The sequence below is a fragment of the Strix aluco genome, chromosome 1 (genome assembly GCF_031877795.1).
Source record: "Strix aluco isolate bStrAlu1 chromosome 1, bStrAlu1.hap1, whole genome shotgun sequence".
Taxonomy (NCBI): domain Eukaryota; kingdom Metazoa; phylum Chordata; class Aves; order Strigiformes; family Strigidae; genus Strix; species Strix aluco.
This window is the reverse complement of record NC_133931.1, coordinates 155200006-155227526: the sequence shown is the minus strand read 5'-3', so window position 1 is coordinate 155227526 and position 27521 is coordinate 155200006. Positions and strand designations below refer to the sequence as shown.

Here is a 27521-nt window from a genome sequence, read left to right as displayed (position 1 = left end):
TCCAATGAAAGTAGATTTTACATTGCCATTGAGGCAGATGAGTTCATAACTGCTTTCTGGAGGTGGAAGGGATGATACCCTTAAAGGCAATGCCTCAACTTAGCTTGTATGCTACAGAGAATGAAACAGGCATCTTTTCAGACTGCACTTGGGTAGTTCTTAGATGAGGGAGAAGTTACTCCATTCACCCTGTAAGCTGTTCCCTTCCCTAACCAAATCCTTCCTGACACAGCCCCCAACACTGGGGCTTGGCAATATCTTGAGATAGCAAGTTCCATGGACTAATTATATGCTATTGTAAGAAGAGCTAAGAAAAAGGATTGCATTGGTTTTAACTTTGTTTCCTCTTAGTTTCATTAAATATCACTTTGTTCTCAAATTACGAGATCCTTTAGGACTTACTATTTCTATGGTTATGGGTCCCAGAACAGACTGTGCCACGATGTAATGCACGAATAAGTCCCGATTCTGCAGACAGTTCTGCACCTACCTTATTTCACACATGTCTGTAAAGCACAACGGACTAGTTGCTCAGTCTACAGCTAGGCCTTGTGGAGAGGGCTCCCTGCTCCAAAGGGCTTATAACCTCAAGCAAGTAACAGAAAACAAGGAAACATTTAGAGTGAGGAATACTATTTCAGGTCTCAGTGTCACTTTATCATATATTACCCTACCAGTGTCTGTGTAGGAACTGACTGCAATTTCATTCATGTGGGCAGACTGCTAGGTCCCTTAATGTTAATGGGGCATCACATGAACAAAGAATATTATGGATGAAAGCAGAAGTTGGATCACAGCACTGATCTCCTTAGTAGCCTCTTGTGGGCAGTAAGGTCAAAGGCTTCTTGAAAGTTAAAAATCGATTATATTAGTTAGTAAAAATCGATTAGATTTGCTTTTATTCACTGCCCTGAAAAAGAGATCTTCCTTTGTAGCAATGGCAATATGTCTCCAATTTTTCTTGGTAGAGTCTTAGAATTATTTGAAATTTAAAAAGACAAGGAATTTGCTAAATGGAAATAGTATTTTTTACAAAGACAAATGCTCTTCTAAAAAAAAAATCATGACAGTATCTGGTTTTGATAATTTTCCACGGCCATTTCAGCAATTTGGTTTAAATTCAATATTTGAAATAATTGTGTTTCTTTAGCATTCCGCAACGAAACAATTTATAGACATTTTAACAATGCTTTTGATAATTCTCATAATGTTTAAAATTGATGAGAAATTATTGAAAAAATAGGTCTACTTTGAGCCCATGCTTAGGAAGGAATAATAGCACCCAAAAAAATTTCCAAATAAAACTCCATGCTAAATCTGTAAGCAAAAAAGTCACTCTATACAACCATAGCCCATGTCTGAGATCAAATCAGAGATCTGATCTGAGACTGTGTAATGCGGCAGTCTAGCTCTTTTATACTGCAGTTTTACAGGATAAAGAAGGGTCCATTCAAGTCCTGTCGCAGAAAGCTACTGCTCACCTAAAACTTCTCTATCCCTGAAGCTGTTTAACCAGCTTATTTAGTTTGATCTTCCTTGAAACAATAAGATACCAAGACATTCTCTTACCTGTATGCCTCTTTTGAAGCACCTCACATGTAAGAGGGAAAATTTATGGGTAACTGCTACTCCTCTTCAGTCTTGAAACTATCATCAGGGAAAAAATATCTGCAGATGAATCACATCTTCGTTTAACCATTTCAGGAAGTTACTCCTTAGACGTATGTCGCCAACTGGATTACCACTGCTAGTAAAATTGCACCCAGTTATGAGTGTTTTCAGGATTTGTCAATAAAACCGTCTTCACGCCCCTGTCAGAAACCAGATTTGGTCTTGCAGGACTCTACTCCAGAAGTCAGCTGGTGAAACTGCATGGCCCAGCTGAATTCATTAGAAGTCCACTTCCGTGTTGCTGCCCCTTGTGAAGTTTGATGGAAATTGGCCACCGGGCCAAGTTAGGGGGAGGATCAACTGGTACATATAGAAAACATCAGCATATAAGTCCTGACAAACAACTGAGAAGCCCATTATTATATTGAAATATATTTGCATTTCAGCTCGTTTGCTTACAGAAATATCAGGACTGACAAACTCTATAGCTCTTGATGAAAGATATGTAGTCAAGCCTGTTTGTCAGTGTTGCTAATATGGCAACAAAAAGACTTCCAGAGCCATTTTTCCTCATGGAAATCTATTATGGAAATTCCTACAGTACTGTTAGGAATTAGCAAAATTTCTAATACCAAAGAGATGATATACACTTCCAGAGTGAGAAAACCCATGTGAACATGACCTTTCCCTTAGTTTTCTTACGGAATAAACCTCTCTGGCTTTGTGTATGCAACAGAAGGGAGCACAAACAGCACAAGCTCACTCTTTCATCCTTGTACATCAAGTTTGCCAGACCATTAGATGAAATGTAAATTCAGTGATTTAGAACAGAAAATCCTGGCAGGGGCTGAAGTACCGATTTTCTCAAAGTCATTTGTTCTGAAGAAGGAATGTGGGAATCCTTTGTCATCTTTTCATGGTAAGGCAGAGTTTTTAAAAAGCCTTGGAGAAAACATGTGTCTGAGCATACAAGTTCTTTCTGGTTGTCATCCCACATACAGGTCAGTAATTTCACATGACCCCAACTATTAGTATAAATAGCAGAAGAGGCTGAATTCGTTACTTACAACCCAGCTTCTAACTGCTATCATTTTACTTGGTGTTACAGCGTCTAGGCCGAGTCCTGCTGGTTTGTGCAGAAGAATGAAAGAAAAAGGTGATCCAGAGTTTTTAGACTGTACACTTGCTATCCTATCAGAAAATAAATAAATAAATAAATAAATAAATAAATAAAATCAAGAAACAGATATTTTACTGGCAACAACTTGAGATTTTGATCTATTCCAACTTGATAAATGGCTATCAGCATAATCATACAATGTATATTCTGTGCCTACGTTAGTTAAGAACCTAGAGATGTAGGATCATACATGCTCTGAATTTTCCCTTGGATAGTCTAATGGCTGTGTAAGAAGCCTCAACTCTCAAGTCAGGTATCTGGTTGAGACGTTTCAAGAGTCAGAAGATGATTCGTCAGACTTTCATAACACTTTAACACATGATTTTTTTTAATTTTAAAAAAATTAATAAAGTTTTGGCATTCTTAAAGATTATTTGCCATAATCTTTCCTCTGAACTACAGAGATGTCACAGACAATACAAGTATGAAAAAAGATTACTGTGTATTTGTCAAGCTATGTCAAGTCAGACAAGTATTAAGAATAACATCATTTCTTGCATGTTAAAATATCAAATGGCTTTTTGGTGTGAAACTTTATGAGACTTCACAATGTGTATTCATAAAATGTTTTCTGGAACTTAAATTAATGTGAAACTATTTTTACCAGGTTTTTAGTCCTAAAATGAGATTGCTGCAAGTGTAATTCTGACTCCCGAGGGCCTCTGCACAGTACAGAGATCTGCTCATAGAGCTGGCACAACACACAGCTTCTAAAATGACACCACAAAAGAGATCGTACTGTTCTCAGGTTGTGACTCAGGAGATTTCTTGGTCATCCCAAGTCTGGAGTTTTGTACAGTAGCTAATGGGTGTGTTACAGAAATACTATGTGTATGTAGGCCACCAGATCGTCAAGCAATAAAATTGCAACCATCCTAAACGCAAAGTTTAAAACTTACCATTTGCCTTGATTTTTGTGTATTAATCCTTGCAAGTGCCCATCTAGTTGATCCATTTTGATGCATCACCCTATGTACAAATATTTGCCTAGCACTTGGAAATTCTATTCTATTCTTGGAAATTCCTGGGAATTCCTAGTTACATGCCCTGGTAGTGACAGCATGCTCAGAATTTCAAGTGCAAATAATTGTTCTTATATAACGATGGAGGTGGCTGGGAAACCGATATGAGTATGTCAAGTGTTACATCTGAAGGTGTTGTCAAGTACCAGTTGTCCACGTTTACAATTTGATAAGCCATCTCTAGGACAACAGGTGCTGTAGAAACACTGAGGTCCCATGCTCCATCTCAAACACAAGGTCTGTGAAGGAGTGGTTGTAAAGGAAAATAGTTAGAAGTCAAAAACCATGAAAATTAAGACTATTTTCTCTGTTTTTGCAAACTCTTACATTACCTGTTCTCTCTATTCCTTTATTTAAAAGGAAGAATTAGGTCCTGGGTGCTAACGATATTCCTTCAGGCTCTTCTTTTTATATTTCCCGTCAGAAGCTAGAATTCCTTACCATCCTCTCCTCTCTGTATGCGCCTCTCTCCTTGTTCACACTGCAGAGCTTAGTGAAAGGTCCAATTCTTTGGCATTAAAGGGATACTATCTACTTGAAAAATCAAACCTGTCTGAAACTCTTGTGTCTTCTGTAGTGACATACAGCATTCAAACTCTGAAGGAAATAGACGGAAAACACAGTTTATTGGTTCAAGAGAGTATTTTTTATAAGCAGTTTAGTGTTTTTATCAAGTTAATGAGGCCAACTTTTACTGCAGAGATCTTTAGTGGACGTATCATGAATGTAACTTTTCCTTTATTCATTGCCATTTTATCCGTCCCCCTCGAAGGTTATCTTTTAAAAGATTTTCTTCTCAGCAACTGAAAATCACATCAGATAATTAGTTTACAATGCTAATCTGGGACTTCAGAAACTTGTTTTGTGATTTTAGACAGGTCTCTTGTATGACATAAAGCAAATCTCTTCCTACGACCTCACAAGGACGTTGGGGATAAATACACTGAGGTGCTCCCACACCACGGTGATGGAGGCGAGACACACAACAGTAAAGCTTTAATTCTGTTGCTAAGAAGTATTTAACCTTTCCAGTCTTAAGACCGTCTTGTGAGCCCACATCTTGACACAAGAGGCCGGTGGACACCCCACATCCCGTACCACGGCCTCCCTCTGAGGCCACAAGCCCGGAGCCTGGTCAGCCCGAGGACCCGCTTCTCGCTCCTGCCCACACGCCACCCCGCTGACAAGTATCGCTTCCAAACGCCAGAGTCCTGCCCCGCCAACACAATTTTTCCCTCCCTTCCTTTCCTACGCCTTCGGCAAAACGCCGCAGGAGCCCTGCGCGTCCCTGCGGGAGCGCCGCCCCGCCCACCTCGCTCACGCAACCGCCGCTATTGCCTCACAACACCGCCCCCCCCGCCATCCTCCCCCCGGCCCGCCCGGAGGCGGAGCGCAGCGCGCGCCGCCCGCCCCGCCCCGCCCCGCCCCGCCAACCCGGCCCGCGCGCGCCCCCCGGCGGCGCATGCGGAGGCGCCGCGGGGAGGGGGGGAGGGACGCGGCGGCGCTTCCGGTCTCCATTTTACGCAAACGACAGCGGGGCCGGAGGGTCGAGGCGGTGCGAGTCGGGCGGGCGCGTTCCCGGTACCGGGCTGCCTCGTCTTCTTTCCTTCTCCGTGGGTGCGGGCGCAGCGGTGCGGGGGGGAGGCCCGGCCGGCCGGCCGGCCGGGGGAGGTGGTGGGGAGTGAGGGTGGGTCCGTTGGCGAGCCCCCGGCGCTGTGGTTACCGGAGGGGGGGGGGTGAGGGGTGGGGTGCGTGTGTGTGACGTGCTAAGCCGCCCCTCTCTCTGCTCGCTTCCCCCCGCTCGGCGGGCAGACCTCGGCCGGTGCCGCCGCCGCCCCGCCCGCGGTGTGAGCGCCAGCCAGCACGGTGATGGGCTCCCCCGGCTGCCCCGGGAAGTTCGCCCCCGGCTGCTGAACCCGCCCCCGGAGCGCCCAGAGGTTCGAGCGGCTTCGTCTCCCCAGGGAGCGGGAAGGGCAGAGCCGGCGAGCAGCATGGACCAAAGCGTCGTGGATCACCCGGTGACCCTCATCATCAAGGCCCCCAACCAGAAATACACCGACCAGACCATTAAATGCTTTCTGGACTGGACTGTGGGCAAGCTAAAATCTCACCTCTCTAAAGTGTACCCCAGTAAGCCGGTGAGTTGGTGGCCAGCCCTTTTTCTTCACCTTGTCGGTAAGACTGGCATCGCGGTAACTTGTGGACAGTTGGTCAAGACTTTCCTTAGGTACTCTGCAAAATAAACAGGAGTCCCACTGCTAACGAGTTACCAGTGCACAGGCAATGGCTGGCTCTGCTTTCAGGGAAGTTGACGATATAAATACCTGCTCTTTTGTATCGTTGAAGATCACAGTGTAGCATCCTGAAAGATGGTATCGTTGAAGACACTCATCAATGCTCCATTTAACTTTTTTTTAGGAACTGGAATTTAGATATCTCTCTTAACTGAATTTAAGACTAATTTCTGTCAGTGTAAGAGTTCTGTCTAATGACGGTATAAGCGATATAGCTAAAGTTACCACGCTCTAGTGAATTTGCAGAGGTGTGGAGCAGATAGGTCTTTATTCATAATATTATTTGAAGCATGCAATTGAACAACTTCCAGAATTATTTCCTTTTTTCCCCTTCTTTTGAAAAGCCATTTTTTGAGATTGTGCTGAAAATGCTGCTCTCAGATGTTCTACAAACTTGTATGACAATTGAAACTGTGTTTTGAAACATAAAGACCTATAACTGTCTTAGTTCCCTGAGGAAAATATGGTTGATTTGCAAATTCTTTTAAGTTCTACATCTGGCAGTTAAAAAGAGGCTATGAAAAACCATACAGACAATCATTGAAAGATAATACTGTACCTGTTTAGAATAGCAGTCATACAGAACAGGATGTTTGAAAACTTGTTCCAGAAAACTGTGTAAAGGCAGTGACTTTGCCTCCACACTGCAGCAGCATGTGGGGCCTAGACCTTGCTGTAGAAAACATCAGACAAAGGTTGCATTTATATTGTAAATGATAAGTATTCACCTAGTTCAATAGAAGAATTCTTGGCATTGTTATTTTTTTTGGCGGGGGGAGGTAAAATAGTAGCTTTGTGTCTCAAAGGGGGTTTCTACCTTTTGGAGAAAGAAGAAAAGCAGTCAGCAGTTAGGCTGTCACTGGTACATGGAGATCTGTTAAGCAGTATTTGAGAGTGTTTGGGATTTAGTTACTGTTGTGAGTAATTCTCTGCAGAGAGATCCTGTCTGCTGTGAAAGAAACAAATATACGACTTCAGCTGATTGCTGCTTCTTCCTCCTCACTAGAATCTCGCCTGTGACGTATTTGTGTTTAAACACTAGTTTTCTGACTCATCCTGAGATCTTACTAAATTGGGCTTCTGTGGAGAATCCTTAATGAACAAGAGGTTTTTATGTTGCGCTGTAGGTTTTAACCAGTAGTATAATATTAAATTTCGGTTTCCTGGAACATCTTTCTTCTGTAGAAAATTGATTCCTCAACATGCCTCTCATTATTGAATGACTAGTTCAGAATCCCCAAAACTGTTCTGGGCTAAAGAATGGGGAGTGTCTGTAGTGAAAATTATCTCAGTAATTCTCATTTAGTTTGGATTTACTGTACTTGGACTTAAACTATTAACTGAACACAGTATTTTTATTTCACAGAACCTTTTGAATTGAGTAATAACGTGGGAGAGGAGAAAGGTGTTTAATAAGATACCTTCTATGTATAGTAAAATTGAAAAGTGTGTTTTTGGCTTGATATGTTTTTGATGTACAGTGTTACTGCTTTTTTCAAATTTATTTAAAACTTTGTGCTCTTAGGACCTTCCCCTCCCCCCCCCCTTTTTTTTTCTTTTTAAAGCAGATCAGTGTCAAAAGCTTGTCAATCAAATTTCTACATTCTCTGAGTATGATAGGTCCTGGAAATAACTTCTACTACAATGCTATTTTAAGAATGCAAGAGTGTATCAGAACACAGATGCGCTATACAGGTATTGCAGTGTTCTTGAAATTAAGGCTGTAAAATAGAAATCAGTTGCTCTCACTGCTATATGTAGTCTTTCAAGTTTTCATATGACTCGTACCTCATTCTCCTATATGCATCTGTAAATTGGTAAAATGATGGTAACTGTAAATGTTGTCATTAAATTTACAGTTTATTAAGAGTATATCTTTAGAAAATGAGGTGGTTAAAATAGGGAAACAAGAAGTTAGGCCTTGAGGCAGTGTTGTTTGTGATTTTTCCAGATTCATTTGCGTAAACAATTTAGCTAAATATGTACATAAGTGTGGCCAGATTGAAACTGGTTTAGTTGTTACTTTAGTTAAGTATACCAACTCTAAGTCATTGATTAAGCTAAATGGGTTTAAAACAGTATTAACTTAGTTTGTGCGTCTCTACTAAGGTTCACATTCGTCAATATTCTTTTCCCCTGACTGGACCAATTTTTCATAGCTAGAGTACTGCAGCTATAGTGTCCCTAAATGAAATCTTTATTTAAGAAAAGAAAACCTGTATGTCTCAATCTGGCAGATCTTGCATTCAGTGCATTAACCACTGCATTGATTACACCCCTAACCATTAATTTAAAACTGCTGTTTCTCATTTCCTGTAGTATCTGTCATCTAGTGTATGCTTTGCTTATAGTTCTAACCAGATGTGGTTGGTTGGACTTTTATTTCCTGTGGAAGAATGGGAGAGAGGCTGAGTGACCAAAATAATGAATGTCTTACAGCCAAAACAGGGTAACTCAGAGATTGTTTCTGTTTTTAAAGGAAGTTGCTGCATTAGCTTAGGTTTGGTGGTTTTGGTAGTGTGTTGGGCATAGCTAAGTTGAACATTGGCAGAAGGGGTCATGCTTGAAAAATGGAAGAAAAAACCCACTAGCTGTTGAATGCATAGTTTGAAATATATACATTTCGGATTATGATCTGAAAACTGTCTTCCATCTCACTCTAAACTTTAGGTTCTAGAATTGTTTTATTTGATGCTATGTGTTTGCTTCTGAAAATGGGACCACTCTAATTCCATATATATTCTAAGTGTTTTTCCATCACAGTTCAGTGTTTGGGCTAGCAGTGAGCATGCTGCTCCTCGAAGCAGGAGGTGTGGTAGTGAACCTCCTCTGGCAGAGGATGAGTTGAACGCCTTTTCCATTTACTTTTGCACATATGTGAATTATTGTGTTTTCATGTTTATCCCCTCTTCTTCCATCTGCATTTAAAAAACCCCCACGTTTCAGAGTTCCAGGATGACTTTCACCCTGAGAATTGCAGGTGATAATCCTGTAGCGCGCAGTTAGGTATTTAAGTTACGTAGGGAGGGATATGGGGTTTAAGACCTCATCTTCCCTCATTAATGTGTTTGACTTAATATGATTAACAGTACTCAATGTACGTGTAACCTTTTGTTTTGTGGTTTTGTAGGGAGCTGAAATGCGTTACCGAAGGCTACGTAGTAGTCAGCTTTGAGGGGCCATTTTAATCTAGCAGTTTCTTCTCTGTGACGTATTAGTATTAAAAAAATAATTTGTGCTACTTGTATCGTGTTTGAGAAGGTACTTAATTAGATGGGGTTGAGGGGAGGTTTATGTATAGGTTACTGAAGAGAAGAATCTGAATTTGACCATGTAGAAAGCTGTATTATGAGTGGGACAGGAAAAACAGCACTTGGTTGCCATGTTCAATGATACAGAGATTTGGAGTTTGGGTTTGTTGTTGTTATTGTGTTTTGTGTGTTTTGTTTAACTACTTATCTGTTCTAATTAATCTTCAGATAATCTATTCAGGACCCAGAAACAAGGTTTCTGAGATTTTTCTTCTGGCTCCACTGCCAGTGTAAAGCAACAGGTTCCTAATTTACAGGAAATCAAAATTTTCTGTAATCTTGATGCATGCTGCAGATTCTAGTTTTTCTAAGAAGGCCTTTCCCAAATACAAAAAGCAAGTAAGCTTGTGTTCTGCTAGCAGCCTGTTCCTGCTTGGAAGGAGCAACCAAAATGGTATAGTTCAAAAGACCTTGGTCTGATATGGGAGACAGGAGCATTTTTTGTCGTTGTTTTAAACGTAAATAGAAGTAGTACAGCACTGGTGTTGAATTCATTGTAGTATTTTGTCCGTTGGAGCTGCAAATAACTAATTCCCTATGTTGTGAGACTTACAAAAATAGTGTATTATGTCACTAATTAAAAATACAGCAAAAGGAAGAACAATAGAGAAAATGATTCTTCAATAGAAGTTCTGCACTATATGTGGCAGGTTATGCACTCATTTTTTTAAAGATGTATTTAATCATGAATGACTAGTATGAATTTGAGGAAAAAAGTTAAAGCGAAAGCTTCTCAGATTTAACGTGTACTTTTTATAATTATTTGCTTGGAGTAGCTATAATTTTTTTTCTAGTGAAATGACCAGATTTTTTCAGGGGAAAAAAGTTCTGCAGCTTTTCTATGTTCTGCTAAGGTATTGGAAATCTGTAAAAGGCTATTGCAAGAAAAAATCTCAAAACTTCTGTGAAAGGTTTTTCTAATCACAGAGATCTGGATCTCAGGTATTTGTGTCTTAGTATTAGCATGAATAAGTCTGCAGAGTGGGCAACGGAAGGCTGGGAGAGAAAGAGGAGAGGTGTTGGAAGACTAGCTGGTTGCATGATGGGGAAATTCTTCAGATACTTCATGCTGATAATGCATGTCTGTTCCACTGAGCTTAGGCTAGACTTCTTCATTTAGCATTTGCTTATGCTAGTGCTCTCTTTCAAGTGATAAAGGCTATTGTATTAATTTAGGATGCAAGCAGTAGTTAAACTCAACTGATGTAACAGATTCTCTTTAAAATTTTTTCAATATGGGTGAATATTTAGGAGCTTTTTTCAAAAACAAAGGGAGCTGTTTATTCACATAGTTACAGCATGTTGGTTACCCACTAGTACTATTTAAATCTCATTCCAACAGCATAAACTGAATTGAATGGGGTTGGGGTTTTGTTTGTTTCTTTTGTTTAACCAAGTAAACTGCCTATTGCTAAAGTGTACTGGGCATCTTACTGTAGATAGGTACCCCAGATAGTTTCCTTTCTGAAAGAATTTTGTTGCCATCTCTTCCATGTAGAATAGTTAAAAGTTATTACCTTATGCATAACATATTTATTTAAAAAAAAAAAAATCAAAACTTTGCATTACTAAGGTATTTTAAACTGTGGAAGTGCAAGAACAGGCAAGAACAAGCAAAAAAGCTACCTTAAAAAGTGAAAAATCCTTTTGCTGCTTCATGCTTTTTAATGCTTCCTTCCTTGTTTCCTTTTGTGATTTTTTTTTTTTTTTTTTTTTAAGGGGTGGGATGGGGTGTGGGCATTGGGGCAGGGACTAATAATAAAAATACTTTGTTGAAAAAGGTTGAAATTTGGGCCCTTCTGCATATTTTAATTATCATTCCATCATTCTACTAACTATTTTTGGTGTTTTGTTTTTTTTTTTTTTTCTTTGCCCAGCCACTTTTCCATCTACTTTTTCAACAAGTGTCTGGGAATGGGAGCAGGATAAAGAGCAAATCTTCTTTAAAAGAAAGGAATTTTTGAATATACCTGATAGTTTTCTTGAGTAGTGTTTGCCAGTTAGGTGTTGTTAATTGTTCAGCACTCTTGCTGAGTGCCTAATAGCAGAGTTCTTTTTCAGAATTAATTTGCGAGTTGGACTTTTGAAGTCTCTGGTATGTTTTTAAGGCTGTCTGGTGGTGGTTGGAATTAAAAGGGATTTTCTCATCTGCAAATGTTATCTCCAGCTGTATATCTGTACGGCAGGAAAAAGCTAAATTCCTTTCTTTGTCCCATCTCCTAGTCTACAAAGGATCAGAGACTGGTGTATTCTGGCAGACTGCTTCCTGATCACCTGCAGCTGAAAGATGTTCTCAGAAAAGTAAGCTTTATATCAACCCCATGTGATATTTAATCAAAACCCCCTTTTGGGAATAGGAATTTAGATTTGTGATGTTTAGCTTCAAATTTTCATTGTTGTATTGAGAGATGTAACCGTATGATGTCGATATGTTCTGGAAAATGTATTTTCAAGTATCCTTTGTATGTAGGATTGTGATACTTGTGGATTGAGGCATGTTTTCAACCAGTTTGGGACTTCCATAGCCTGCTTGCTCTCCCACAAGTGATACGTAGTGTGGAGTCACTTGTTTGGACAGTTCCCACTATGACAAAAATGGAATCGTTTAACTGACTTGTGTTGGTTTGGGACATCATTTCATTTCTTGTACATACTTAAATCCAAGAACTTACATTAAAAATGACACTTGTGTAAGCAAATTAAGGGTAATATAAATATATGCAAAACCAGAATTATAAATTCCTGAATGGTTTTGCTGGGAAAGCTACTTGTTGTCCTAGTTTTATTTGTCAGCTATTAACCTTTCCTGATGATGTTTGAAAGTTTGTTGGTTCTTGCGGGTTTTATTTATTATTCTGCTGGTTCATCTTGCAAAAAATAATTTTACTAATCTAACTTTGGATTCTTCAGCCAACATTTAAATTAAATTCAAATCCTGAATACACATGATATCTCATGTAGAAAATCATGAAATACATGCGCTTGTTTCTCAAACTGGTTCAAATAGTTAGGATTGATGTTACCAAGTAACAGGAACTTCAATAAGTTAGTAGCATTCGTAGAAATGTGTAGAATAAGATAATCTTTAGGGCAGATTACCAAGAACTTTCTTAATTTTTAATGGTAACAGAAAATATAATGCATTATGTTGAGTAGTCTTTAAACTTGTAAACAGATCAGTATGCATCAATATCTGTATTTGGAAAATACTTTAGGTCATTAAACAATTATACAGTTTTTAATCCTATGAAATAGGTAAACTCTAATACAGTATGTGGGTGTTGGTACTTTTTTGTAATGTATTGAGGTAAAAATCAATGTATGGAACTGCAAGAGTGGGTAGATAGCATTTTAATATTGGGTATGGAGGAAAGTCTCTAGAGGAGAATAACGCTTCAGTGAAAGTGGACAACTGAACTTTAGTATTAGGTATGGAGAAACCAGAGTAGAGGAATCTTGAGTATTGCTTGAGCAGACTAACACTTCTGTTAATTTATAATCTTCATTCTGAAATAGATTTTATTAAATTGGATTTAACTGCTTACCAAAAAATGATTGAAATTTACTATGTATAGGTTTAGTAGAAAATTGGAGCTGGACTGTTGCCAACCAGTATATGTCTGTGTCCTGTATCACGTAAAAGTTCATGAAAATTCTTATATAACCTAACTCCAAAGCTTAGTTTTGCTTGCTAAGGACAAAATGAAGTCTGAATCCCTTAAATTCACTTGGTCTGCTTACAGCAGACTAGTTTTAGGAAACACAATTTCAAACCTCGCTTATGTGCTAGAGGAGAAACTTTGCCTGACTAATGTCTTCCTTCACTATAGAGAGGCTATATTTGACTTAAAAGGCATTTTAGTAGCGATAAGCCTTGGGTTTAGTTAAAGAGATTTAGTGACTTCAGAAACATACACATCAGTCTTAAGCACAAAGTTAAAAGTTATGTTCAGAGCAGAGTAGTTTTTTGTTCTCAGGCTTTTAAGAGCTTTTGGAAAAAAGGTACAATTACTCTTAAATTCAGTCTTGTTCTCTGCTGTATTATTCCTACTTGAGTAGCTATAAATTCCTAATATTGTCTGAGGATTTACTAAATATCTCAATTTAGCTTTGTGATACGGAGCAGTGTCATTTCGCTGATATAAAATACCTTGAGGCTGGAAGTTGTGGCACTCTTCAAGCATAGTGGTGTCCAACATGTTACATATAAACAGAAATATATTACAATAAACTGTCACATTGAATACAGCTGTACACTGTAAGCTTACAAGTAATATATCTAGCTTCATTTGCCTTTGAGTGGCATAAATTCTTATCTAGAAAGAAGGTAACTAGCTAGGTTAAAGGCTTTTGACATGATCAGAATGCTGATCACCTGCCTTCAGTGCTCTCTGATCATTGCTTAGTATCACTGCCTGGTAAGAAATTACACTTAATGTGATAGTGAGGCTGTGCTTGGGGATAGAAACTGATACATGTGGAGGAGTTTAGATAAATATGGATATGGATCAACTATGCTAGCAGTAATGCACAATGGCATATAAAAGCAGCTATCCATTTTTTTATTCCTAAAGATTAAAACTTAAAAATGAGTAAACGTGGTTTAACACTTTTTTTAATAGTTTAAAAAAACCTCCAAACCCAGTATTTCTAAATGTCATCTCATTAAAAACTGCAGCTTGACTGCACTGCGCTGATTTCAGAAGAGGACTGAGGGGTTTTTTTGTTGCTTTTCTTGTTTAAAATTTGGTTACTGAGGAAGCTGTAGTGTACAATTTAAATACACAGTCATAGCTTTTCTTGTTGCTATGGCCATATAAGCTTCAGGCATGCTGATATAGTGGGGTGTTTTCATTTGGTACAGTGAAGTAGCTTCAGACTGAAGTTGTTATGGCATCCATGTTGGAGGGAGAACACACTCATGAAGGATTGGTGTGGGCTGATTACTTGCATGCTGACTTGCATGGCTTCAGGTGGTGCCACTCATTCCCTTCCTCACTTGCAGGTATTTAGGAATACTCAAGTCCCATCTAGTGCTTCAAATAGCATTCCCTTAGTGTGGAATATCTGCAGGGTCTTGTCAAGTTGGGCATCTGCAGGTTAGGCTTGAGCCAATTTTAGACTGGAGTGAGGTAGAATAGTGGCTGGTACATTTTTTTCTTATCTTGGACTGCTTGTGGAATTCCAGAGCCTGCATTTTTCATTTATCCTGATGTCTTTATTGAATAACACTCTTCATTACATCTCAATGCAAATGTAAGGGTTTGAAATTTTTCCAAAATAAAAGTTAAAGTTTGTGATATACTTCATGTTTCTCTGTGTGGGTCTTGCATTGGTTCTGCTATACTGCAGTTCTAGGGAAGACTGTGGGTAAGTGAGTCTTCAATATGTTACTGTGGAAAGCTGCTAAGAAGATATGATTAGGCAAACAGTAGGCTTCTCTTGTGCTAGGCTCAAGTTTTGCTTTATGGTCTCTCCATTTTGTATTATGTTTCTTTTCTGATTGCAAATGCAGCTTTGAAAGTGGATTTTTAAAGACAGTTTTTGCTTGTAAATTTCTCAAATATTGTTGCTTTAGCTCTTCAATTTCTTCAATTTTTAGCAAGATGAATATCATATGGTTCATCTGGTATGTACTTCCCGGACACCCCCAAGCTCACCAAAACCCAGCACCAGTAGAGAAGGTCACGGAACTTCAACCTCCAACAGTAGCTCAGTGAGTTGTTTTTCATACACAGGACATGAATTTCTTCTACACTGAGGAAGTTTTTCAGGAATTTCTTTTAATTTTAAAAATTTGACTGTAAAATAGTGTGGTCACAGTAGAGCATGCATTATGAATTTGTTCAGTTAGACTTGATTGTTTAAGGGTGTCACTTTATTTAAATAAAGATGACTGTTTTTCAACACAGTTATGTTTATTAGATGATAAAGCACTACTTTTTCTAAGCTATTTTACCTTTAACGCTTTTTCCTTATTTGAAAAGTACATTTTTCTTTCTCCCCGTATCCCTGTATCTTTGGCAGAAATTGAGCAGTCTATTCAGATTCTTTTATATAAAACTAAGTTCTGATTGATTTTTCTGAAAATTTGTACCGCTGGAGAGAGACCAGTCAAATTAGTGGCCTTGTGCAATAGACAGAGCTTGGCCAGCGTTCATTCTGCTTGACAGGATTTGGCCAGTATTTAATGTAGTAGCTTCAAGGTAGTTGTAGTGTCTGTAAGACAGGGAGAAGTAGAAAGTGTTCTTAACATTTTATTAGTTAAGCTGTTCACAGAACACTTTTGTTTAGGGTGTTTTGAGCCTTTCCCTCTTCACACCCTCCAACAGTGAGGGTGTTCTTGGTTGTACTCTGTTTGAACAGAAGTCCAGTCTATGTTTCTGTTGATGACTTGGTCGTTGTTACTGTAATTCTCTTGGCTTTTTCCAGAGTTGGCAGTATCACTAAGTGACCCTTGAAGGCTAGTCAGAAAGGAATGTATACAATACCATTGTAGGTACTTATCTGTGGTGTGTTGATTATCAGCATATGGGCAATACCCTTCCAGTAATAAGCTGTCTGTCTTCAGTTTTCTGTTGATAGGGTACTGTTTCGGACTGCTGTGTGACAGTCAGAAACATGAGCAGTTTTAAGCAATGGGAGAGAGCGGACAGTGGTTACATTGTCTCTTCAAAGGCTGTATTTATATCTGTTTGCACACAGGACACCGGGGGCCTCCTTTGTGACTGTTTTATTGCTGCATAGATCAGTTGTAAATGTTGTATTTAAATGACTGTATCAATGACTGCTTAAAGCAGTCAGTATGCACAGTGTTAAGTTCATAATACTTTGAAGGAAACAGCCTAAACCCAATGCTTGAATGGCTTTTGTTCTTCCATTTGCTTTTTATTTTTATTCTCCCCCCACTGTCTAGTGGTAAATTTTTCTTGTTTTCCTTTGTAGGGCAAATGTGATATGGATGTCTTAAGTAATTGCACCTCCTCACTTCCTGAGTTGTCAAAGTTGAAGAGGATTTTCTACTGAATAAACATAACAGTAATGATTAGCAACAGGATTTGGGGATTTAAGACTAAAATACTATATGTTAATGGCCAAATTGCAGCCTTGTTATGGTGACAAATAATCTAGGAGAGCCAGCTGTTGTCCTACATCCAGGGTTAAGTATTGATCTTGAAAGCATTGAAGGTCTGACACGCTAGTTTTAGGCGTGTTTCTGGGAGCCTAAGTAGTTCCTAGATTCTTCCCTATTCCCACCCCCTGCCCCCTCCCAGCAGTGAGCACAGCAATTTGGATTGGCAGCTGGTACAGTAAAGAGGATGATGAATAGAAGAGGAAGCTGAGACAAGGATAGAGAAATGGTATTTTAAGCTGCTGCAGGCACTGTTGTCTCTGAATATAACGTTGTGTCCTGAGGTTGTAGTTACTTCTGTTAATGATAGCCACTAGAGTTTTTGTTGCTGTTAAATATTCTTTTGATTAAGCTTTAGTGTGGTTCAGCTCTTTAAATCTTTTGATTCCCAGTGATTTGTGGCTTTCTCTGGGACCTATCAATTGTTGAGTCTTTCTGAAAACTTCACTTTTTTTTTTAATATGTGCACCTGAGTGCCATTTCAAATTTCTGTTTTTACCGAAGGCTTGCCAGAACCAATAAAACCCCAGAAGACATGCCTGGTGCTTATATTCTTAATAAAACTTGTGACAAAACATTAAAGGAAATAGCTGGGTTTTTTAAGACACAGTAGTAAATCTTGTAACTGTGGCAAAAAGATCCCCAACCTCAATTTCATTTATTTTTAAGAATTTAGACCATTCTGGATCAACTGCTGCCTCACCCACAAACCAAGAAGCTTCATCTACATCTTTGAACCCTAGTGCAGATGGAGTGAGGCATCGTAATCTTCCACAAGCACAAAGCAATCCCATACCAAGCCACCAGTTCCCTTATGTAATGCAAGGGTAAGTGAGATTGAAGTAATCCTCAGATTTTTGATGCTCTTTAAAGTACTTTAAATGTTCAGTTACAATTATGCTTCTTTCACAGTCTGCAAAATGATTTGGCTAGTTCGTCTTGAAGCATAAGTCACATTACAAACATCTTTCATGTGAACGTTAATGTTTTTAGGCAGGAGTCAAGCAAAGAGTAAGTGTTCTTGGTGCTCCCCTTCAGGCTCTATTTTTTTTTTTTTTCTTCATGCTTTCTGCCTTCAACTTTCTGTTAAGTGCAGCTGTAGTATTTATCTAGTGGATGTGGTTAGTAATGTAACTGATGAAATTACTGCTTTGGTTGCTTTTTCTAGTCCGTTATCGTAATCACCAACACTAAATTCTTAGCAGAATACGACGGTTCTTAGTTTTTGACGTACAAAAGATGTAACTCTTATCCATATTGGATTCAACTGTAGAAATGATATGTGGGTGTTTTGAGTACATGTAAGTGTGTATCTACAACAGAATTTTAAAGTATTTTCAAACCTACCAATGAAATGTAACCAGTGTACATTTCTAGATCAGATCTGTTATTATATAACTTTGAAAATTCTGTTCTTTTTTGCTCTTAAGCAGCTTTAGGATTTTTTTAACCCATATGACCTTTGCAGCTTCTTAAACTTCCTTTTTAAATTTTCTTTCAAGGGGAAAATGGGGGAGGATAGGGTATTCTGAGATGATAGCTGTCATTTCCTCAGGGAACACTGTGAAGATTTCTTTCTGACAAGGCATTCTCCCAGTACTGTATAGATTCTAGAGATTTTCTTTGGAGAATGTTGAAACAAAAAAACGTATGAACCTGCTAACAGTAACAATTGTTTCTGTCACTGGAAAGAACAGATGTCAAGAATTGTTGAAAATTTATTTAGTTTCAGTTCAATTTACATGCTCTCTTCTTAGAGTTAACCTAGACTTTACTAGTCTTACTAGTTTTCATCCTGAATTCCTTCAAGTCCTTTTTATTTTTTATCTGAAATTTACTGTCTGCTGGGAAGAAATTGCCCATGCAATGAGTGGAGCACTTACGTTATTCTGACCACATGCATCTTTGCAGAAGTGGTTATAGTTGCCTTTATGACAAAGCTAGGTGACACTAGGTGTCAAGACTGGTGTAGTGTAAATTAATTCCAGAAGCAATTTGTGTGTTGTGTAAATTACTAAACTGTAAGAAGCTTTAATGTTTTTCTAATTAGCTTTTCACATAAACATACTCTGAGAGTGAGCTTTTTGTCAGTATGTGTGGTGAACTGAATAGGCTGCAGACTTCAAAAGGCAACAGAACCATTGTTCAGTCTTGTAGCTGAAGTAATTCAATTAAAATACAGTGTGAACCGTCAGTTTGGAAGACATTACCGTGTTTGAAAGAGTAACTTAAGTAAAAATACTAAGTCTATGTCTGTATTGACAAGTAATGTGGATTGAGAGAAGTGGATCTGTGACTGAAAGAGGTACTGAGAACCTGACATCAACACTGCATATATTTCAGGTTTTTCTGTCTTATTTGAACTGTCTCTGGTTTGGTCACCTGGAATAGGTGCCGGTTTGTGGCTGAGGTCCATTAGCAGTGCACCTAAATCACATCTTTCAATTTAGTGTAATCCAAAAGGAATCCGGATGGTGATCCAAGAGTATTCTGTGGCGCAAACACTGTAGTAAGAGGAAGTGACTGGAGATTTGCTTCAGAAGTGCATTGCTGATCTAAACAGAAATGTCAGAATAAATGAACCCTAAATCTTAGGCCTTTTTTGTAAAAGTAATTTAATGAAACACTTAAGGTAGATCTTTGTGGACTGCTGGGCACTGGCTCTGCTCAACTCCAAATAGACTGTGCCAGTGCCTGCTGTAGTCTGCTGTCTTCTTGAAAAACCCTTTTTAATGCTTTCAGTAATCTAAGATGCATCTGGTTTTGCTTCAGGGCACTGTTTACTTGTATTCCAGCAATAAGAAATGTCCTCTGGTTTTTAGCTGCTCTCTTAAACGTTATTTAGGGCAATGAAATGTAGCTTTAATGTAATTTATACACAGACTGAGCCTTGTTAGGAACAATGAAGATTCATACCTGAAACTTGCATTGCCTTGTGGATTTTTCTTACTGTTTCGTGACCAAACACACTTATTCTAGCTGCGTGATGAACTGCAGGCTCTACTGGTGGGGAAAGGTCTCCAGACGTTTGAAAATGTATGTGAGGGTCAGTTTTCTTGAGCATTTTGCAACATTCTACTAATGAAAGTAATTTATACAAATAAGTAATGTGAATGTTAGGTGATTAAATGATGGGTTTGATGGTTTTCAGTTCCTGGCACAAAGATTCAGTGTGTGAGTTGAATACACTTTGGAAAAACAGCTAGTTCTGATTTGTTAAAATATTACAGAGTAGGCAATTTAAAACTTCTATGCTGCTTTTGAGTTTTGTAAATGCTGTTTTCCAAAAAGCTAGAGTTGAGGTGAGACTGGGCAAGTAGTTTATGTATCTATCAAGTTAGTATTTTGCTGCAGAGAGCAAGCACAGCGTTGTCTGCTCCTGTGGACTTAGACATGGATCCGGGCCCTCCTGTGCTATGCAGGTACAAACAGAACAGATGGGCTCAGTCCTAAGATGGCTTGTGTTTCAGATTGGAGAGTACTTGGAAGCAGTAAACAGACGAGAAACATCAAGGCAGTGAGATTATTTGTCAAGCGTGGGCAGCCCATCTAGTGAAATGTTTTCGTATTGTGTACATAGTAATGCTTGAAAGCGAACAACAAAATGACAGACTGACAGCATGCAGTATGTTCTACCACATAAATACCTGGCTTCATCAGTAGCCTCTGCTTGCTGTATTTATTTTTTTTTTTAAGTAGCAAATAACGTAGTGGGGGATATTGAAATATCACTTGAAAGTTGATATCCCAGGCTCATGTGAGATGAACACTGAATGAGATGTCTTTGTGGATCAAAGTCATTAAACAAATGCAGTTATTGTTAGTCATGCAGATGACAGGAGCTTGAGCTTTTAAGTCTGAATAAAAAGTCATTATTTTTCCACTGGTAGTGAGCAGTACCTTCATGATGACAGTAGTGAACTGGTCTGACCTTACCCTCAAACTGAATCCTGGTTAGTTCATTTTAGGTGTCTTCCATAGACCAAAAGAAGGAATTCTGAACTTTCTAGCTATTTAAGGAGTAGCATGCCTCTTTCTTTTGAGAATATTCTGAAGCTACCTCTACCATTTGAACCTTAAAAACTTTTTTCTGACTTACCTGTTCTACTGTCTGCTCTGCTTTTATCTCCATTCTTGGAATGCCTGTGCCGATCTAATTTGCTTCTCTGCTCTTGTGCTGTTGCTGCTACTCTTTTGAAAGACTCTGCTTCCTGCCTCTTTCTCCTCCTTTTGCAAAAAGATGAGGAAGCATATGCTACTTCTGTTTTTCTTCTAGCAGCAAGCCAGCTTGCTTTGCTGAGAAGATCCTCTTCCTTTGGAGAGGTTCTTCTCCCTGAAATGCATTACACTTGTTTAGAGTTGTTCCTGAATTTCGTAAGCTAACTTAATACCCTGGCAGCTTTAATAGTTGTGTAATTGACAACATCTGCCTCATTCTGGTTTTTGATGAGCAAACAAAATACTGCTGTGTTAGTTGGCATTCTAAGCCAGAAGCTGGTTCTTGAATATTGATGTCTACTTCTTCTTAATGGAGTCAGATCTTGAAAAGTTAAGTTTTGCTTCTCAAAAAGTCATGTCCTAGAAAAGCCATTTGGAAAAAAGAAAAAAAAAAGGAAAAAACCAAACCCAAAAACCAACCAAACACACCCCCCCACCCCCGCCAAAAACAAAACAAAACAAAAACAAAACCCAAAATGTTTGAATGGGAAAGGAAAGAACATAATTGAAATCTTTTGTGGTTTGTCTTACTTAATAATCTTAATAATGATCTACTATTAAGCTTTTAAGACATCAAGAAAGCAACTTTTGAAGAGTTTGGAAGAAAGTAGAGGCTCAAATCCTGTAATATTTCTGAAAGACATATCTGTGAGGGAGAGCTATTCGCCTAAGGCCTCTCAGCTTTTGTTGAGCTCCACCTAGCAATGTTAAAGAAGAACCACCCTAAAATTTGTAACTGAGAAAAAGAATTGGTGAATTCCTGCAGGACTCACTCAAGCAAGTTCAGTAGCACTGCTTATTGGTGACTGAGCTGGAGAAATAGGTGTGGTTGAACAGTGAGTGGTCCTGCCTGTTTGCATCCCCATGTGATAGTCTACCTGCTTGAAATTGAGACGTTGCTTGGTGATTTGTCACAACGTAGTACTTAATGACACCCATGTAGAATATTTGAATCACCTTTACATTTTGAGGGTCAAATGTTTTATGAAAGTCAGTGTTTTATGAGTTTTGGAGGATCTTATTTCTCAGTGTCTGCCAGTTCAGAGGACAGAAAAACACATTCTTAAAGCTTGCAGCCATGAACATAAAAGCATGATTGATGTTTTTCAGTAGCAGCTTGACAGCTTCGCTGTTCCAACATGTTAATTGTGCATAAATAAGTAGATTCAGCAGGGCTGCCAGTTCACCCTTGCAGTTTTCAAAAGAAACCTAGAGTATTGCCTATGATTTTCTCAGTTTGTATGTGGTATCAGGAAAGTAGCTTTTGCTTTTTTCTTTTGTTTTCTTTGCCCAAACCATTGTCAAAACAGGTTATAACTAAATACAAACGTAATAAACAGTTTTAGCAGAGGTCATGGAATTGCATGGCAGACTCTTGTCCAGAATTACAGTGAGTGACTTATTCATGTGTAGCATGGAAAAAAAATTTTAATGTCTTCCTCCCATCTTCCTTTCTGGGCATGTCTTGTATATCTGAATGCCTGGTAGACTAATGAAATCTCTTGGTGATATCTTTGCAGGGAGTGCCTTACTTAGGGAACAGGTGTAGTCTGCAGTACAGTTACAGCAGTCTCAGCTTTTGCTACCTGCAGTCTGAATAAACTTTTCTTCATGCTTTATACTCTCATGCTGTCCAGAAAGATGTCCTGGTTTACTACAGTTCACTACATCAAAATCTTTGGGGAAAGAGTTGGAAATCTTGCCAAAACATGCTATATGCTCTAGGAGGTAAGAGAGGCTAAGAAGTTTAAAAGCAGTCAAAACCAAACCTAAAACTCATGTTTAGGAGCTTTATAATATCTCTTGCATGTGAACTGGAGTTAAAAGCCCATAGGGAGGAGAATCACTTATGCTCAAAATATTGAGGGGGGGGCGGGGGGGGGAAGTAAGTAATTTACATTGTTCTTAGTTGCAATCTTCAGAAGCTGTATCTGAAAGATTAGTTTGTTGTCTTTGACCATGTTCATTTCTTCATGTCTTTGATCACAGTGATATTTCAGGTATTGCTTCTAAAAGAAAGCTATAGAAGGTATTAAGTTTTCCCTTTACAGCTCCTGCAGCACCTTTTAAGGGTGGCCTCTGAACTTAAGAGGAATTATATGGAAGAATTTCTGCAGTTACACACAATTTTGAAAAATTTTCAAGATGGTTTTGTCTCAAGAGATGCAGCTAGTGACAGACTTCAAAGTACAAAACTAAATCCTCTTTCTATAGAAATAACTTTGCTTATTAATTTATTGTAAGAAAATACAATGCTTTTTTGAAATGGGTTGGATGATCTCACTACATGTTTCAGTGCTATTTCAGTGCATTATTGTAGAGGGACAAATGAGAGGAAAAAATGTTACTTTAATTGTTTTAATTAGTGCACTTTATAAATGTGGCAATTTAGAACTGAATATTTTTCTTTAAATCCTTTTCTAGCACTATAGGCAACCAATTTCCAGGTCAAGGTGTTCCTGCTGGATTTTCTGTGTATCCTGCATTCAGTCCCTTACAAATGATCTGGTGGCAACAAATGTATGCACGTCAGTACTACATGCAATAGTAAGTCTGAATTATCTTAGGTAATACTGAGTTGCACTAATGAAGGGAGGGTATTAAAAACTCAGATGTTGCTTGCAGGATCAAAATGTCTATGTTTATTTTGGCTGTGCTGTTTACACTAAGTTTTGTCTGGCAAATTACAAAATCCAGTTTTGGATTGGAATTAATGTGCTAATAAGTAAAGATTGAAGGGAAAATGCAGTTTGTTTTGACATGTATTACATATGAAACTTTGTTTTTATTAGTGTAGAAAAGAATACAAGAATAGGCTTAAAAATCTTGATGCATTTTTTTTGACAAACCAGTTTTACGTTTAAATTTTTAGCCAAGCTGCTGTTTCAGCCCAAGTGACTTCCAGCACTGAGCCAGTGACATCTGCAGTTGCCCAGGCTGTAAATTCAGAACATGCTCCTGCAAATGAGCCCGCAGCAGTGCCAAATGTAGCTGTCCAGGAGAACAGGCCTGTAAACCCAAATGTTCAGATGAATGCCCAGGGTGGCCCAGTAGTGAATGAGGAGGACTTCAACCGGGACTGGCTGGACTGGATGTACACGTTCTCTAGAGCAGCAATCCTTCTGAGCATTGTATACTTCTATTCTTCCTTCAGTCGATTTGTCATGGTAATGGGAGCCATGCTGCTGGTTTATTTGTGAGTACAACAGTTGAGTACAGCTGCAGATCTGATATGTGGAGTATGGTGCTAGTGTAGAATCCATTTAAACTGAAAAATTACCCAAATGTAAAAGTTTAGGCACTGCTCCTTTACAGTATGGGGGGGCGCGTGTATGTTTAAAAAAAAATAAAAGGCAGGTGGAGAAGCTGGTATGAAAAACAATTATCAAAACATTTTTACACTAAGTTGGATACCACTTACCTGAAACACAGTGATCTTAAATGTTGTTGATATTAACAGATTAGTATTGTTGAAATGTATAATTTGGGGATGGAAATTTAGAAAGTGGGAGTGAGGGGAGGGAAGTTCAAATAGGTCAGGAGAATACTTGCATAAACTTAACACACTGCTTGGATACGAAAGGAAGATTGCAGAGCTAAGCTCACTTATATTTCAAAAATAATGTATGCATTTGTTCAGTAAACTCTGCTAGGCAGAGTTAAAGTAGTCCTGCTGTAATGGTGGGTACTAGATCTGGTAGAAGTGCAGGGACTTAAAAATCATTTTACAATGCATCATGAACACCTAAGTGCGTGCTTTGTTTTGTTAAGAAATAACAGTACTGTTGCTATCACTTCCCTTTTATATATGAAAATACCTTAGTGATGTAAATAGAAGTGGAAAACAGCAGTGATGCTTGATATTTTGGACTGATATTATTCATTGACAGTTTCCTTACATTGTAGTCTCAGTCCTCACAAGGACTGCTGTTTCTCATGCTGATATGGTAGTTGAAATCAGAACATAGACCTTAAAAACATAGGAAAGGCTTATTTAATTTACAGTGGTAATGTGGTTCAAGCCTTAGCTGAAGCTTAAATTCTTTTTTCCACAGAAAATTTGATCTAGAAGTAAGACTTGCAGAAAAATACATGTAGCTTCATTCATTTGAAAGTACTTGAAGAATTTACTGCAATAGCTGTAGCAGAAAAACCTTCTTGTTTTCTGAGAGGTTTTCAACTGCCCCATTTTCTTATATAGGCACCAAGCTGGATGGTTCCCCTTTAGGCAAGAGGGAGGCCAACAACAGGCAGCCAATAACGTGGAAGTGAACCGTGATGGGCAACATGTAAATAATCCTGATCTTGAAGAGATGGTAAGAGCAGACATGTCTTTTGAGACCCCTATGTGCTATATTGTAAAGTATGCTGTAATGCCTGGACAGAAAGTCAGCTTTCACAAAATGTAGTCGGTTTAACCAGAAAGCTTTCAGCATTGTCCTCAGTGTTGTGCCTGCTGCTTAAATTTTGTATTCTTCCAGTCTGGCAATTACTGATTGTCTCTACTTCAATGACAGAATTTTGTCATGCTAGTTATTCTTCAGGAGGTTGTTGTGAGAGAAGTTACTTAGTGTAGGAAGATACTGCTGGTTACCTTATGTCAGAGCTCTGAAAAGAAGCAGATGAATTGCTTCAATTTCTGTTTTCAAAGGAACGACTTATGGATGATGGGATTGATGAAGACAGCGGAGAAGATGCAGCTGAAGATGCCAATACAGAGCAGCAGCCTGGATTCATGGCTTCTGCTTGGTCCTTTATCACAACTTTCTTCACATCACTCATCCCTGAAGGGCCTCCACAGGTTGGCAATTAAAATGGAACAGGAACTGTCAGCCTCAGTAGCCATATGTAGACGTGGAACAGATTCTAGAGAGTGTTTTAAATACAGTGCAATTTCTGAAAATTTATAACGGTATCTTTTTGACCATGGTGTACAAAACTGTGTATTTTTTTTTCTTTTGGCTTTCTCATGCATTGAATATTTTAAGCACAAGTGGACTACTAAATGCTTTCTTTAAGATTCTTCTTTTTCTGAAGAATAAAATGTAAAGATATTGGTCTTCCATGTTTTATTTTAATTTCAAATGTATATTATACTGAGGCAAAAAGCTTGTACTTAATCTGCACCATTACCTCTTTAAAGAGCTGTTAAAAATATGAATGTTGACAGACCTCTCCAAATGCTATCTATTCATCTGAATAACTCTAATGTATCTTTTGTTAGTTTTATGCAGGTTATGAATTATCACTTGGGATTTGGAGTTTATATCATTCCTGAAAGAATGCTGTAAACACAAGGGTTACTTGTTAATGGCATATTGTCTTCATGCCACTAAATACTAAGCCTTTTCTCATACATTTAGAAAGCTAAAAGCTTTTTCTTGAGGCTTTACTGAAGTTCATGAAAGTTGGAGATGTTTGACAGCTCTTCAAAGACAATTGACAGTGATGGGATAAACCCTAAATGTTTGATACATACAGTACTTTTTAAGAAAAAAATATAGCTGTACTGGGGAAAAACATGTACATTAGGTTTTTTAATAAAAACTGTTATGGTAACTCTTTTGGATGTTTATATGCATATTTGAATGCAAACAACTAAATAGTGCATCATTAAGGATGAGGATATGATTGATTTGAGTGTGGAATAAAGTTATCATGGTGGCATTACCGATATTGACTGAAGTGGTATGTTTGTAACAGTGCATACACAACCGCGGGTATGATCCCAACAGTGGGATATCTGTATTCTCAAACTTAATTAACCTAATTAAAACTGAGAAAAAGAAAATTGTACATGAGATAATAGCAGGGTGCTACTGTCAGGTTTTTGGTTGCTTTCTTTAGATTTTAATCTTAGCCAAGAAGTTACATTTGGTTTTGTTCCTAATTCTGAAGTTATGTGATACCTAACTTAAAAATGGCTGTGAAGATTCTGTTATGCTCCAACTAACAGAAAGCCTATCCAACTTGCTCATTTTCACGTACAGAGCAAAGCTCTTAAACATGTCTGAACAAGTGAGAAATAGGGGTTTATTTTTACTTGCTCATGTCAAACTGCTCAAGCTATGCAGTGAAGTTTTACAACACATTTTCTTTGGGTTTATACTCTGAAACGTGTCAGGATTTCTAGGCCTTATTGAAAGTTGACTCTCAATGGTTTTAATTTAAACAGCTTAAATAGAATGTTTTTTGAATTACAAAATAATTCTTATTGACAAATCTGTCAGAAGAGGAGAAATATAAATGTCTTGCAAGCATCAATTATTTTATTTGCTGTATAGGCAGCAATGATGAATAAATCATGTTTAATTATGAGGTTTTACTCCCACGTTACTGTGGATAGCTGCTCTCAATTTAGGTTCTTTACTGCATAAACATAAAATGCACAGACCTTGTCCAAGAAGTTTTACCCTTTTAATTTGGTGGATGGATCTAATTTGACTCACATTTAAGAACTTTACAAAAACTTACATTTTTGTAGGAACAGCACAGAGTGGCAGTCCTGGATGTCATAAGATTTATTTCTGGAATGCACTGAAGAGGTTTCAACTACTTGACCTGTGTGTTCTCCCTCCCACTCTTCCCAAAAGTTCACTTTTCTTTTTGTCCTGGGGTTAGTGTATCTGTAAGCTGTGCAGCTACAACCTTCTGGTAATCCAGCTACTAACAGCTGTTAGTTGCTTATTGCTGTTATTATTGTTCAGGTTTCTGTTTGTTTTCCATGCTATAGGAAGTAATTGGTGGTAGCTC

At 38.3% G+C, this 27521-nt stretch overlaps 1 protein-coding gene across 7 annotated transcripts; it reads left to right on the top strand.

Annotated features, from left to right (window-relative positions):
* Positions 1–5260: 5260 nt before the first annotated feature.
* Positions 5261–26442, top strand: HERPUD2 (HERPUD family member 2). Of its 7 annotated transcripts, none has more exons than XM_074841384.1 (9): positions 5261–5394; positions 5626–5951; positions 11642–11719; positions 15021–15134; positions 17220–17377; positions 23193–23315; positions 23641–23964; positions 24970–25084; positions 25420–26442. In XM_074841384.1, exons 2-9 carry the CDS (start codon positions 5805–5807, stop codon positions 25579–25581), a joined length of 1221 nt encoding a protein of 406 aa, XP_074697485.1. In that variant the 5' UTR covers positions 5261–5394; positions 5626–5804; the 3' UTR covers positions 25582–26442. The 7 variants fall into 7 exon arrangements, with proteins under 7 accessions (XP_074697485.1, XP_074697521.1, XP_074697530.1 ...); XM_074841401.1 differs by having other exon boundaries at positions 5304–5426; XM_074841393.1 differs by having other exon boundaries at positions 5319–5430.
* Positions 26443–27521: the final 1079 nt, after the last annotated feature.